This window comes from Lemur catta, chromosome X (genome assembly GCF_020740605.2).
Source record: "Lemur catta isolate mLemCat1 chromosome X, mLemCat1.pri, whole genome shotgun sequence".
Classification (NCBI taxonomy): Eukaryota; Metazoa; Chordata; class Mammalia; order Primates; family Lemuridae; genus Lemur; species Lemur catta.
In genome coordinates, this window is record NC_059155.1 from 23,758,989 (window position 1) to 23,775,343 (window position 16,355).

Genomic DNA, 16,355 nt, shown 5'->3' on the forward strand with positions numbered 1-16,355 from the left:
GCCACAACTGCTCCCCACTTAGGTAATAATACATAATAACTGCAGGTACTTATTGACTTCATGATGGTAGCTGACTATCTCACAATAATAATAATAACAATTCTTATCATCAGTAATTGTCATTACAGCTGCTAACACTTAGTGACTAGGCTCTTGAGTCAGACTAATCTGATTTTGACTTCAGGCTCTACCATTTTCTGTCTGTGAGGCCTGAGGCAAGTTAACCAACTTCTCTGTGCATCAATTTTCTAACCTGGAAGATAAAATTAATAATAGCACCTACCTTAAAGAGTTGTAGTGAGGCTTCAATGAGATGAAGTATGTAAAAAAGTATCATTTAACACCATGCCTTCTACACAGTAAGAGCTCAATAAATGTTGACTCATGTTTGTCTTCTGTTATGTCCCATTACCAGGCCTTTATCCAGGGCATCTTTCCACCTAGGATCCTCTCTTCCCTTCTTCCCTTCTCCCTGCCAGCAACAGTTCCCCCCTCCCATCATTCAAAACCTAGTTTAAAAGATCCCTCCTTCCTCGTGAGGAAGCCTTCCCTGGTTCCATCTCCTGCATCTGAACTTGTTCAAGGCTCATCCCTTTAGTACACTTTTTCTAGATTTTTGTATTATTTTAAATAGCATCATCTTTTAGGTGCACTGCCCTTTAAGCCAGCAGTCCCCAACCTTTTTGGCACCATGGACCGTTTTCATGTAAGATAATTTTTTCACGGACCAGGGACAGGGTGATGGTCTCAAGATGATTCAAGCGCGTTACATTTATTGTGTACTTTATTTCTATTATTATTACATTGTAATATATAATGAAGTAATTATACAACTCACCATAGGTTGGGGACTCCTACGTTAAACCTTCCATGTTAGAAACACGTATTGAGCACTGCCTCAGTGCCACACTGTGGCTATATGCTGTGGGGTGCACGAGGTGAGTAAAGAGATAGCGATGGAATAACAGGAAACAGTGTTGGTTGACTCTCCTTATGTTGCAAGTGCTCTGTTAGGGGTTTTAAATGCATTTCATCATTTAGGCCTCACAATAACCCTAAAGGCAGGTGCCATAATGACCTCTATTTTAAAGATGTGGAAACTGAGGTTCAGAGAGGTAATATGACTTGTCCAAGGTCACCTCAAGCTAGGAAGAGGAAGAACTGGCTGGTCTGACTTGAGTCCACTGTCATCATCATTGTGTTTTACTGCCCACCTCATGAATTGGTTTGGTTTGATTTGATCAGTTGCAGTGATATAAGTCAAGGAAATACATAAACTATAAAATGCTATACATGTGACATAAGGTTATCACGATATAGCAGATGTTGTTGGTGCCCTACCCATACCCCCTCAGCATTAGCCTTCCCTATACCTGCCAATGGCAACCTATCATAAGCACGTGCTGTTATCCACTTGAAGACTTTCTCTCAGCCTGAGAGTGACACAGGTCAGAAGATTTGGGGAGGAATTAATACTCCTGATAGCCACTATTAATATTAGCTAACAGTGAATGGGACTTGAAAGTCAAAGACCCTAGCTTCCTGGCCCTTTCGGTTGCTGTGTTTCCCACCATCCCCAGAGGTCCCAGAGCTAATCTGCTCATTAATGCACCTATCTATATTGGCTTCTTCTTCTTCCCTGTCTCATTTCCTCACTCCCCCTACCAGTGCTTCCTGGAATCACCTCCCATTAAACTACTGGTCCTCAAATCTCTGTCTCAGGATCTGCCTGTGGGGAGTCCTATTTAAAACAAGAACCTTTCAGAAATTCTTCCTTTGGCTCCTTTCTCAGGGGTCTAGGTGAGTGTCCCCATGCTGCCCCCTGCCTGTCCAGGGCTTCCCATGAGTACTGCCCAAGGGAGTATCTTATACACTCAGTGTCTCCCTTCCTACCCCCTTTCATGAGGGTCCTGCTTTTAGCTTTTAAAAGTGCGTCAGATGGAAAGGAGGTTCTTAAATCTCAGTGTGTATCAGAATCACCCAAGATGAGATGTTAAAATGCAGGCTCCCTGGCCCTAACCCAGGCTTGGAAATTAGGCTCTTTGGAGAGGAGCTCAGGTGCTTGAATTTTTATAGATTTGTCAGATGATCCACATAGAGAAATCCACTTTGAGAAATACTGTCCTAAGATATCCATGTAGCCTGGGCCTCCAGGGAATGTGGATTGTGTTCCTTAGTGTTCTCTTTACCCCGAAGGTCTCTATGGATTCAAGTAAGAAAGCCTGGAATAGTTATGCCTCCCTGCTCCTGAAATGAAGCATGGATAAGGCCAAGGTCCGGGTGTAACTGCAGAGTGGGGCAGAGGAGAGATCTATCTTACTGGCATTGCCGAATTCCTGCTCTTACCTCTCTCATAGCCACCCCTAACCTCCATTCTCCCCTGTGCTGGAAACACTGTGATGACTACACGTACCCAGTTAGGTTATGGCCTGTGCTCCTTTGTGTCTAGGCAGAACCCTCCCTTCCAGTACCACCACCATCTCTCTCTCTCTCTCTCTCTCTCTCTCTCTCTCTCTCTCTCTCTCTCTCTTCTCTCTCTCTCTCTCTCTCTCTCTCTCTCTCCCTCTCTCTCTCTCTCTCTTATCTCCTTCCCAACCATGGTTGATGTAGGGTTTGAATTCACAGTTTTGATCAACGCTGGGGGTGGAAGGGGAGGGATGGTGGGAGGTAGCAGTGTGAGTTACTTTGTTGTTGGTTTACTCCCAGCTTCTTGTCCTTTTTGTGCTGTCAACTCAAATGCCTAAACTCCAAGTGCAAACTTCAGCTCCTTCCCTCCACCTCCAACCCGGTGTTATCCTAACCAGTGGCCCCAGTACTTCCCTGCACCTGAGCACTGATGCCCCTCCACATCCCCCACCCCAAAGCAGCAGGAAACTTCTCTACTTGTTGGTGTTGCGGAATGTGAAATCAGGGAAGGCTTCTTGGAGGAGGCTGCATATGTACTGGGCCTTGAAGGATAGATGTTATTTCTGCAGAGAGGGATGAAGGGAGGGGACATCACAATAAGGAATAAAGCAGGGAGAGCATTAAGAATTGGGACTCTGTTAAGAACTAGAGATACATTATTTCATTTTTCTATGAAGTAGATACTAATGATAGAGCCATTTGACAGATAACGATACTGAAACCCAGAATGTTTAAGTTAAATGCCCAAAGTTACACAGCAAAGAAAGGACTCTAACCCAGGCAGTCCAGCCTGTACTCCTGATCATCCTACTATACTGCCTCTCAACTATTATGTTTCCTATTTTACAGATGGACAACTGAGGCTGAGAGGTTAAGTAACTTGCCTAAGGTTACGCAGCTTATAAGTGGCAAAGCTGGGATGCATTGCCTTCAGCAGATCCCATTCTATTTAATATCTAACCATTTATACCCCCACCAACTTGACTTTTCCCACCAATCATTTCAGTCACAATTTCTCATGGAGTCAGCCCTGGCTACCATCACTACCAAATGCTTATAGTTGCTCCAAATAAAAATCTTTCGTCTAGTGTGTAAGCACAGTAAAACAGCAAGGCTCTTCTGAAATCAAGAGAAATAGCCCTCTGAAATACATCTCTCTTCATTTTCAAAATAGCATTCTATTTAAGTTACCTGTTTGTCAGTTTCCCACTTGTAAAAGCCACAGGAAAAAATTCTTTAGCTCTTTAGTTGGAGACAAAGTACTTTCTATCTATAGCAGATTATGAGTTAATCATTCTCTCCTCAGTTGTACCTTGTACATATTTCTGTTCTCACACTTCTCCCACTGGGTTATAATTGTCTGTTAACTTGGCTGTCTTTCCCACTTGAGTGTGAGATCCTCCAGGCTAGGCACCAGGTTTTTGTGCCCTCTGTCTCCCCAGGGTCTAGTTCCAGAATTGGCACAGAGCAGGCATTCAACAAATGTTCATTAAAAGAAGAGAAGAATGAAATGTGGTTAATAGAGGCAGCCCTTCCATCCACTGAGGACTTCAATTCATGTTCTTTCTGAGTCCAGTGGTACTGGAAAACTGTTGGAGAAAGGAAGAAAAAGCCCTGATTTGTAGTATTGGTCGATTTCTATGGTGGTAGTGCTCCCACCATGGCTGATTTCAAACTACCAATGGTTTAATAACTGGCTCGCAAAATTACTGAATATTTAACAATCGGCTTTCAAGAGCCCCCTGTGTTTGGCTGAAAGTCTGTAATTCTGGCTATGGTGCTTGAACTGTTAGTGTGTCAGTGTGATCACAAAGGTGGATGAGTTGGCAGAGTAGGGAAGATAATTTCAGATCCAAATAGCAAAAGTGAAAGACCAAACCAAACATTTGTGAATTAGGAGAATTCTGTGTTTGCCTCCCATGAACTAAGCCTCTATCATTTGTCATCCATTTGCAAATTGAGTTCCACTTAAATGACATGGCTCCCAGAAGAGAGAGAAACCTGCCAAGTAAGCAATTACCCTGAAAACCAAAGGCCCAAAAAGCACATTGGGTTTCTGAGAGATATTTAATTTTATTTGAAAATATAAACATGTTCACTCACTTCCTTCAGTAATCAGAAAATCTCATAGATTAGGGCGTCGAATGCTGGAAGTGTTGCACAAATAGAAAATGCATAGAAATAGAAGAGGCATAATTAGGAAGTTCAAAAGGATAACATCCTATTCTCCATGTCTCCACATGTTTCTTTCTATCCACTACCCACTTCGAGGCTTCACTGTTCTGGGCTGGACCGGTGTTGCTACTACTGTACCCTACCATCCATGCATCAATTTTGCACACAATAATGGAGCTAATAAGTATATGGCAGGATTTGAATTCAGAACCATCTGACTTCTAGGTTCATGACTCTTTCTAGTACATCACCTTTAATAAATACCAATTTGTTTGAAGCTTTAAGGGTGTGACTCGGATCACGTTTATAAAGAGTTTCAGATTCTCACAAGTGTAAACACCGTAAGGTGTCATTTTAGGTGTGATGCTAGAGTTGTTGATCCTAATAAATACCTAAAGATAGGGAGGTGTGACTCCTGGGCCAATGAAGGAAGTCCTGTTTTCTCCCACCCATCTTCAAGTGATTGTGGCTGGAAACACCTGTCAGTGCAACTGGGCACTGAGGCAGAGCTTAATTGTTACACGCATTTGAGTAACCACTCAGATATATGCCAGATGGTGCCACTCCATTTTTTTTAAGTCCAAGTAATGAGTTCACTGGCACTCCCAAGCTTGCTACACAACGCCCATACTGTCCTAGTCCTAATTATAGTTGCCTTGGGCCCAAACGATTTTGCAGCATCTACAGAGAATACAAAGATACAATTTGATATTTAGAATAAGTCTGTAAATATTAAAACAAAAGTTGCTGCGAATGTGAATGTAAAATATAAAAATAGTTCACAGTAAATTTCACAAAAGAAGACATCAAGAGCATTGTCATTTAAAATGAACTGTCTAAAATAAATTTATCACTCACTTGGGGGGATAGCCACTACAAAATGCAGAGAGGCTATGAAAATCATATACATGGGCATGTTGAAGAGAAACTGATTTCCTTTTGCTCTACTGTTCTAGATCGAATACTAGTTAAAATCACTTCAACCCCACCGTCTGGAAAAAACATCTGGAATATTTCCAAATATAAATAGGGTGCCATGAAAAGTCCTCTAGATGAGGTACTCTGAGAAAAGGCACAGTGTTTGAAAATGCATTATAGCTGGTTATAGCATCATTTTACAAAAGTTGGCTGCTGGACAGGTCTAGGGATTTACAATATTTACTGTTGGCCCCATGACCAACGACTCTAGCTGATCAAAGTTGCAGGGCTAGGCCGGGTGCAGTGGCTCATGTCTGTAATCCTAGCACTTAGGGAGACCAAGGCAGAGGATTGCTTAAGCTCAGGAGTTTGAGACCAGCCTGAACAAGAGCAAGACCCCATCTCTACCAAAAATAGAAAAATTAGCCCAGCATGGTGATGCACGCCTGTAGTCCCAGCTACTAGGGAGGCTGAGGCAAGAGGATTGCTTGAGCCCAGGAGTTGGAGGTTGCAGTGAGCTACAATGACACCATTGCACTCTACCCAGAGTGACACAGAAAGACTCTGTCTCAAAAAAAAAAAAAAACTGCAGAGCTTCCTGGGTAGGGCAGTACATGTAAAATGGTCTTGTAAGTCTCCAGATTTGTCACTTGTACCTAGTCCCAGCCATCATTTGCTACCTCCAAAACTCTGTCCATCATTACGCTCCCTTGGAGACTCTTAAGATTTCAACCATAAATGGCAAGTTAACCTTTCATCAGGACAGGGAAACATGATCTACATTCTCTTCCCTAAAGACAAAACTGCTTTAAGGCAGTATATCTCACCACCCCTAGTGGTACAGAGAGGATTTTCAGTGACACCTGGATGAATATATTTTATTTTCATACAGTTGTATTTATTTTCTTGTATGTGGTCTTATGGATATTATCACATCAGACACAAGCAGATTTAAGTAAAGAAGTGACTAGCTGTAAAAAAAATACTAAGTAAATAATAGTAATGTGTCATGCAGATAAGACACAAGTCATTAAGGAATTTTGTGAAGGAGTGAAATTTGAGGTATACTGTTTTAGGATTAAGACAATGAGGTGTTCTCACAAAGGTCAACATGCATTTATGTGGTCCCTTATCCCCAAGAGTAAGAATAATCTGTTGCTCCTTTAATTTACTTGTGGCCATTTATTGCCTCTTATTTGTATGGTTTCTTTGCCTCTCCTGCTGTTTAGCATTAAATCTTCCACATATTCCATTGAGCCTTGGTGAATGCAATATTAAAGTCTGGGAAGTGAAACTTCCCTTTGGTGAAATCCTTGTCCTCTAATCTTCACATCCTAGCATTTTATTCAATTGCCTTCTCTCTGCATAAGCTTCCCTGTAGACAGCAGAAGCATTGATGAGATTCCTCGGTTATACTTCCTTTTTCCTTCTTTATGAAAAGCTCCAGCCTTTCTTTCTCAATCTGCCCCACCCCCACTGCCATTGCACTGACTTTGGTGCGGGTGATTGGCTCATCTCTGCCTCACTAACCCAGCACATTTATTCAAGTCAGATGACTGCAATATGAAGCATTGTCATTTGGTTATAGGAGAGCATGTGTGTGCAGATTGAGATTATTATAAAAGAATTCTTACATAATTGATTCTGATATGTATTTACTAAGACTCAAGCAATTTAATAGCTTGGGATTTTTATTCAAAAAGATAAGCGCCTTTTATCATATGGAAGATTTCTTCTGGGAAGTGTGGTATGTTCTAAGGCTGATTTCTGTAGCATACCACTCACTCAGCTCCCAACACAACTGAATTTAGATAGGGGGCCACAGGACAACAGTATCTTTTAAAAAAAAAAAAAACTAAGGGAGCAGGAAAAGGAAAATGTCTTCCCTTTGAACATAAAGAATGTGGTCTAATAGTTTTTTCTTAAAGAAAAAATTTTCATATGATAAATGAGGAAAATCTGGTGAATTAAAACCAGAAATTCCCCACACCTGCACTTCTCTCCCAGCCCCTCAGACATTCACAGGATACCTAAATCAATGAGAAACAGAATAAGGTGAGCATCAAGGCATGTTCTGTACTCAAAGCAAGATCAATCTTTATACATAGATCCTTTTTTGGCACTGATGTAGAAAATCCAAACATGGAGATACTTAGGTCTGCAAATAACCTAATCTGCATACCAGATGGATCTAAGAAGGGGGGGAACATACACACTTCTCCACACACATCTTTTTTTTCTAAAATCTGAGCATAGAAAAACAGATGCTTTTGCCTCCCAAAGGATCTGTGGGCCTCTCTCAAGTAGTCTTGTGGAGCAATTTCATTTCAAATTTCTAAAATTATGAAAATGTCTAGATTAAACATTAAATTGAAAAAGAAAGGGCCTCTTACATAGAAAACCAATGGGCTAGTCTATGAATTATTTTTAACTACTCATGATACCCAGCCTCCAATTTCACAGATAAGTGGATGGCAGGGTGGTCAGTAAGGGAAAGTCTCCCCCAATAGGTTGACTATGATTCACTGACTTCTTTGACAAATAATTTGGTGCTGCATGCATGGCTCAGTGTGCTAGGATGTAAGAGCTCTTTCTTCTGCAAATGAAACTCTGCTGTTTAAGCTTCAGTGAATGAGGATTGCGGCGTTTTTTTCTTTCAGATCTTATATGTGAGGATAAAAATAAATTTCCTTAAAACAATGAATTTTATCTACATTTCACACATTTCCCTTTATTGCATTTAACATATCTGCCATCACATCAAGCCATCCATCATCTCCAACAAATCTTACAAAGGCAAAGTGAATGCAGGATGTGGATTTGGGAACTTGCTATTTCTTCCTTAAATTTCACGGTCGACTGTAAAAACAGCTTTTATACTTGAAGTTCTGAAACTAATTCAGGAAGAGCTATTATAATTACTGTAAAAGCAAAGTTGAATATTCTCTTGGTTACCAGAGTCATTAAATAACTGAGGATACAATTTACACCTTGTTCATCTAGAGCAGATGGAAAGAATAAAGATTTAGGACTAACTGAACAAGAACTGCTCCCCTAACTAGTTCTATTATTCACCATATTACATATAACTCTCCCATCCCACCCTATTCCCACAAGCCCTGTACCAAAAATTCAAAACCATGACACTTTTTGCAGTGAGGCCTCCCTTAGCTCACATCAGTAGGACCACAGCTGCCACACATAAGATTTCAAGATAACTGAAGTTATCTCTTAAGTATTGGCACTTTGAGCATTCCTGATGGAAACTTTCCCTAAAATGTATTACACATATCCCTGGATTTTTCAGCAGAAATTACTGAGCACAGAAAAAATGCTAGCCAGATGACTCAGGCATTCACAGCAAACATCCATGATTACACTGTGCAGTAGTACAATGTTGTCTGCTTTTTTCATTCCCTCCTTCTCCTCTAAGTCAGTCTATCGCTTCCTCTGGTACTAATGCACCTCTTTCGAATATCACTCCCTCCCTCCATACACACCCCTTCTAGTTTGCAGCTTTTAATTTACTGTGAACTGGAAAAATCAAGATCGGTAAGAACTGTATGTTAAGTTAGAGTTAAGAAGGCACTGAAAGCGAGGATGAGGAATTAATTATGGGCTTCAATGCAGCAGCTCTGTGACACCTAAATGTTCCTATCTTTAGATAACTTTCCCGTCTCTTCCAGTTTAAGGCTAAGTTTTGAAAGGATGATATTGTGAGAGAACTACTTTCAAATAAGTCAATTTGTTCTGAACAGACCAAACTGGGCATGGATTAAAGCAGATAGAGCTTCAAGTTTTTCTGAACCTGAAAAACAATGTCTCAGTGAATGACCTCTTCCCACATTTATATAACATCACATAACTTACATAATGTACATCTCAAACACTTTTGTAGAGTTATCCATTTTGATCCTGGAAACACTGCTGAGGTAGGAAGGGCCAGATTACAGAGAAGGCAATGGGGGCTCAGAAAATTTTGAGCAATTTGCCCACAAACAGTGAGTAAATGACAAGGCCGAGCTCCTGGGTTCTCATTTGGGTCTTTTCTTGCAACACTAACATCTTCTATTGCCCTCTTTCACCTTCCTGTGCTGAAAAGGACACTAAACTCTGCCTCTGGTGAGACAGACTGGCTCCATTTCCTTTGGGCTTCCTTCCTTATTTCTCTCTAAGCTCTGTCAGATGTCTTTAGGAATATTGCTCATTTTTCTGGCAGAACTCAAAACCCTCTGATTTTATTATGTTGATGGTTGTCAGTGAATTAAAAATTCAACAAATGTATGGTCCCAACTTGCCACCAAAAGTTAACGAATGTCTCCAGCAAGGATGTTTCTCACAAGCAGACACTGAAGAATACATCCCAGAAGATAACTAACAGCTCATTTCGTGTCATGGCAGCATGAGAAATCACCTCCCCAAGACATTCATTAACCTTTCATTTCCTCCATAAATAATCAGTCAGAAATGTGGCTCATATTTTAAATTAATCAAAAAATAAGCTCTCTCTCTTTCTCTCTCTTTACTCTCTCTCTCTCTCTCCCTCCCTGTCCCCCTCTCTCTAACCCAGCACTTGAAATGAGAGTTTGTAATGCTGGTATGATATTCCAATGCATGGTTCCACTTCTCTGGGCCAGCTTAAACCTTGTCTCCTCCATGAAGCCTTCCTCATCCATCTCAGACCTTAGATGTCTCTTCTTCCTCTTCTGTGAGAATTTAGAGCAATTATTGGCATTTGCTATTTAGCATATATTTGGAAACCATGTGAAGTACTGCCAACAGTATGGGTTGTAGAGGCAGATAGACCCAGGTTCTGATTCCAGCATTACCACTTCCTAGCCGTGTGGCCTTAAACTCTCTCTGGCTGAGATTCCTTATCTCTGTAATGAGACTAATGATACTTAATATTTTAAATTGTTCTGGGGATTAAATACACACAAAGCACCTAGCACAGTGCCTGGCATATACTAGGCACTCAAATAAGAGCAGTTGTAGTTATTTTTATTACAGCCTTTCATACATAGTTCTGGTTTGACATGTGTACAATTTTGAGGTCTTCCCAGGTTGTTTTTAAGTCCTTTAATAGCTGCATCCAAAGAGGAATTTATCATGGAGTTTAAGCTTAACAGCCCCTTACTTGCATGGCTTCTTTCCAAGGCCTTGTTCCAAATTATGCTGTTCATAATTTTATATTATTTTTCTTAAAGAGAGCTCCTAAAATTGTATTAGCTTCAGGCCAGTACAAAACCCAGTTTCAACTCTGGTAGTGTCTTTAACTTCCATGTTTCCCCCCTGCCTGTTGCCCCCACCTGCATCCTCAATTAACTAGAATTTTTACTGTATTTTGCGTCAAGGAAATAAACTTATATCAAGTATCTAGTCAAAAACTTCCAACTTCCAACCAACACATTTGGTTGAAAATATTCATCCCACTTACAAATTTTGAGCTAATAAAAATGTACTTTGTGAACTGTAATGCTTAGGATTAATACAGCATTACTCATGAAAATTATGGTAAGAATGATGACCCTGAGGTAGAGTTTCTCATCCTCCACACCACTGATATTTGGGGCTGGATAATTCTTTGTTGTGGGGGCTCTCCTGAACATTGTAGGATGTCTAGCAGTGTCCCTGGATTCTACCCACTAGATGCTAGTAGCACCCCTCCCAGTTATGACAACCAAAAATGCCATCAGGTATTGTCAAATGTCCCCTGAGGGAACCCACCTCCTGACTGGCCTAAGGCATCACGATCAGTACCAAAATATCTACAGATGGTTACAAATCTTCCATACTAAGGTGGGAAATGAAAGGCAAGCATTTTGGAAAAGTTTTCAATAAGCAAAAGCACCCTCGGTTAACCTGAAAATCCCATTAACCCCATTCCTTGAATGTTCTATTCCCTAAGCATTCCAGATAACAAAAAATGTACTGTACATTCTATTTTCTAATTTGTATGCAAAGCTCAGCTCATTTTCCATCTCAACTGCTAAGTACAGAAATCCAGTTCATGGGTGGGGGATCATCAGCTTCATAGCTTTTGCCATCTATTTTAAGTGACAATGATGCTACTGACCTGGAAGTTTAGAGAGTGGTTTTTTCCCCTTGTTTTGACATTTTAACTTTGATATTAGCAATTCTTCCTGTTTTATTTGGCTGAAAGTGAAATGCAGCAAAAAGAAATCTGGTCCAATTAACTGTGATTTTACTGTATATATTAATAAAAGAACTAACATTCTGTTTATTAACAGAAGCATTTGTTATAGCCATCCCATTGATTGTGCAATTGAAAATGCCCTTCTTGAATAAGCAATGTTTCTTATTTCTTTCTGCAGGTTGTGATCCTGGGGAAACATTCAAGAGGTTATCACTACATGCTTGCTAACCTGGTAAGAACAAGCAGAGTTTAAGTGTCCCTGGGCAATATATTCTATTTGGTTTGTGTTGTCTGTAATCATCCAAAAAGGAAATACATGAAGTACATAATGTGTTCCCCAGAAACTTGGAGAAATGACTTCAGTACATACCAAAACCTGAACACAATAGCCTTGTTTTCAATTTTGCTGTCTTTGTTTTAGTTGTGAAGCTGTATTCTTTCCTCATTCAAAAAAGAATTTAATATGATACTTCACTTATTATTTTTAGATTCAATTTGGATTTGACATGTTAACTATTTTAATCAGTTTTGAAATGTAAGCTAAGGGACAGAGGACACAGGAAACTGAGTCTTTCCCAATTGATCCAAGTAAATGTGCACATCGGTACTGGACTTGTCCTTTCAGAAGCAGAACACGACCAAATCTTTTCAAACCAGACACCAGAGTAGGTTTTGACATGGTACATTAAATGACTCTGTCAAAGTGTACAGTCACCTTTCTACTTATATAAAACACAACTTGAATCTTTACCTTCAAACTTCCCATGCCTTTAAAATTTGTGACATTCTAGAAGCTAGTGTTTCATTAAGGTTATTTTATACCTCTTCTTTCTCTGAAAGGACAATTTGTTTAGGAATTAACAAAATGGCTTCTAAATTAGTAGTATCTGTTTGTCAGAGGTTCTGAATAATAACATTTCCATGGAATGAAAGAGGGATGTTAAATTATCACTACAATGGTAAGAATCTATTAAATTATTACATAACATGAGTTCTAACCTCAATTTTGTTTCATTAGCACAAGAGAATTGTGATCATTATAAGGCTCTTAAACCAAAAGAATGGCAACAAAGGTGAAAGATTCTTGTAATTACATTCTTACATGTCTTAAATCAAAGAAAACATCTTATTTTGTTTTAATAATGAATTTTTTTAATGAGAGAGGAAATGTTACTTAAACCTCTCTCTTAGGAGCTCTGTGCATTCAAACACTTTATAAGATGAAGATTATAGAGCTACTGCTTTCAAATGTACTGTGCATCTTCTCCAATAATTTGCTCAAAGTGGAGCACTTCAGTCCATTTGGGGGATAAATAAATTGACTCTTTTAGGAGGAGAAATCCTGATTCTTAACTTACATCCATATATTTTCAATTTGGGTTTTAGGCAACTGATAAGCAAAGGGTTTTTGTTTGTTCTGTTTTGTTTTTTGACTCAATGGAGGTTAGACTGTGGCTTGGCAGGAGATATAGATGTTATGACAAGGCACCTGAGACAGTTATTGATGACTTTTTATCATTACTTCTTCACCAATAAATATTTTGCTCTTCTTCCTTCCTTCCTTCCTACTTCTCCCTTTTCCTTCTGCCTTATATGTCTTAGAAAGCAGCAAGGTATATATTATAGTATTTAAAAATGCAGAGCTCACCCATCACTAACAGTATATGAGGTGACTTTATGTAGTACACACACAAACTTTTTTATTTTAATGTTAATATATTTCCTTACTATGTGTTACAAAAATATAAAACCAGCACATCAAAATAAAAAATTTACAGATATTATAACTTCGAACAGGGCTAAAGTGGAGATTTCACAAAGTAAAATAATTTTTTAATATTCAGGTAAACAATAGCATGGGTATAAAGAGATATAGCAAAATCTGGTCTTCTTTTACATATGTGGTTGTGGTTATATATGGATAACTGAAGTTTGGGAAAAAACATTGAACTGGGGTTCAGAAAGTTCATACTGGGTACAATGTACACTATCTGGGTGATGGTCACACTTATAACTTTGACTCAATCTGTACAAAAGCAATTCATGTAACCAAAACATTTGTACCCCCGTAATATTCTGAAATAAACAAAAGAAAGTTCATACAGACTTTGCTGCTAGCAACCTATGGGATCTTCGGAAAGTCACTTCACCTCTATGGAACTCAGTTTCCTTATTGTAACACTCAGGTTGGAGCAGGGGGTCATTAATATGTTGGATGGATCCTTTGGAAGCAGATGCTAAGACAAAATTAGAAGTATAAGGCATTTATTTGGAGTAATACCTATGAAGGATAAAAGGGAGAGGGAGACAAGTAGGCAGGGAGAACTTCAGACCACAATATAAGTCTGATACTAGTGAAGGAGTTTGATAGGAAGAGCTTCAGACTGTGGTGCAGCCCTGAGGGAGTCTTGGCCACCACAACTGGGAGCTCTGGTGCAAAGATGGCATATAGAGGAGCTTTATGCTTTCCCCAAATGGCAAGCCATTGCATCCCCACTTTATCCACTCATTGGCTGGCAGCTACCCAGAAAGCACACACCTTCTACTTGAAAGCTGAGGCAGATCTGAAGGCACCTGATGCTAGAGGCTATCAGGTAACTTAACTCCTTGAGGCAAGTTCTGTCTTAAAGGGAGATCTAAGCTGTGCAGATGAATGGCTGTCTCGGTTGACCTAAAATGATCAGATGATCTACAAAGACCTTTCCCATTCCAGAATTCCAACAGGGTCTCCTTATTCCTACTGACAATCCTTCAGATGAGCTTTGGTTTCAACTTTGAGATTCGTATCTGACAGAAATGAAAGCTTGTGGAGTGATAGAACTGCAAGAGAAAATCACTATGACAAGGTTGGGGGAAAGAATGGTAAATTTAATCCTGAGCACACAACTCGAATTATGAGACCTTGGGGGAATGTCTACTACAAGAACAAGCAAAGTCTGTTCCTTCAAAAAATAAAAAAAGTAATATACAGTATCATGTCAGTCAGAGTAATGAAAACATGAACTCAATTTTCCATGCTTCAGCCACCCTTTCTCTTCCTCTAGTGACCTCCTTTTCATTTGAACTCAACCATATGCTCCCCCAAGTCCCTGTACTCTATTATCACACTGCTTTGGGGCAATAAAGATAGGAACTGCAGCTCATCTCTGATAATAATAATGAGACAGATTATCCCTATAATGATCTCCAGATTTTTTAAGCAGCTAAAAATGCCTCAACCACCACCATCAAAGACACACACACATACCTACACAGAGTAAACCAGGACTATTTAGAAGTAATTTGGATGGTCAAGAAAAGCAGGAGTGGAGCTAAGAATATGTTTCCTTTCAACATGAATCAACTGGATGAAAGCTAAGACATATATATGCATATATATATATATATAAGCAAAGTCCGATCTTAGTCTTGGTGTTACAACATCACAGAACCACTGCTTTCTTCTACAAATGCAAAGTCAAGAACACTTAATGCTGCTTAGCTAAGCTTCCTGAAATCACTTCATGAAGTCCCCTTTGATACTGAGCTCCATCTATCTGGCGAAGACTTCTATGTGCTTTTACATGGAACGTCCGTGGTAGCAATCCTAAAGTGAGAAGACTTGGATATTCCACAAATGCTTTCACAAAGGCCTTTCACAAGTCAGGGTATACATTTCAGAGTGGACAATGAGCAGCAGAAAATTCTAACTTGTTGAAATCCCTGGAAGAAATAAACCATTCTCTGAGGAGCACAAGCCACAGATGTGATCTGGTCAGGCCAGAAGTGGACATCTCAATAGGGTAAGTGTCCCACAAATTCTGTATCAGTTGGTGATGTCATTCCTTTGTAGTGGTTGTTCCATAATTAATTATTGTTTTCTTTTCCAGGACTCCTCTAAGGTTGTGCTGTTTATCTACTCTAGTCCCAGAGGTAACCAGCATGTATACAATCTGCCAGTCAAGCAACCTCTCTTTCTCTCATGGTAAGGTCCCAGATTCAGATCCTTTGCACCCTATTTCCAGGCATGTTAGGTATTGTGATTTAATTTTTTCATATATATGTCAGTAATGATAGCTCAGTCATTGTATGCAGAATCCTAGACTAAGATTAGGAATAGATGCAAAGGAGAGGGGCAATGTGGTGAAATGAAAAAAAAAAAAAAAAAAAAAAAAAAGCACTAGACTAGAAGGTAGGAGACAGGTCTGAATCCCAAGAATTAATCTAGTTAGTCTTATGGCAAACCAAACCTTTCTGAACCTGTTTATTAGTCTATAAAATGGACAGTTAGACTAGATCACGGTTTCCCAAAATGTGTTATTTGTACATGAGATGATTTTATGTAGTAAGTGGCAAAACTTCTTTTTTAACTAACTAGTTTTGAATATATATTAAATATATATTAGAAAAAGATAACTATCCTACCAATTCTATGATTTTGTAGATACCATTCCTTAGAATGAGGCTAAAGGAGATATTTAGGTTATAAAAACTTCATCAGTAGAAACAAAAATATTAAGTAAATTATAGTTCAGATGATCCACCTATATGGCAAAAAAACTGTAAAGGTGGTACATTAATGACTAAAATTTGGAAAACATTCCAAGTTCACTTCCAGCTCTACATGTCTTCCCTCTTAGAGGTCATTTTGGACCAGGCTAGGCCAGGAGTGAGAGTGTAGACATATCGGGTGGGTAAATGCTGAGGTTACAAAGGGAAC

At 39.4% G+C, this 16,355-nt stretch overlaps 1 protein-coding gene across 1 annotated transcript in view; it reads left to right on the plus strand.

The window, feature by feature from the left end:
* Nucleotides 1–16,355, plus strand: part of GRIA3 (glutamate ionotropic receptor AMPA type subunit 3) — a 274,784-nt gene that overhangs the window by 150,915 nt on the left and 107,514 nt on the right. Inside the window, exon 5 of the mRNA XM_045537747.1 lies at nucleotides 11,835–11,888. Coding sequence (XP_045393703.1) covers nucleotides 11,835–11,888 — 54 coding nt within the window. The remainder of the gene's footprint in view (nucleotides 1–11,834; nucleotides 11,889–16,355) is intronic.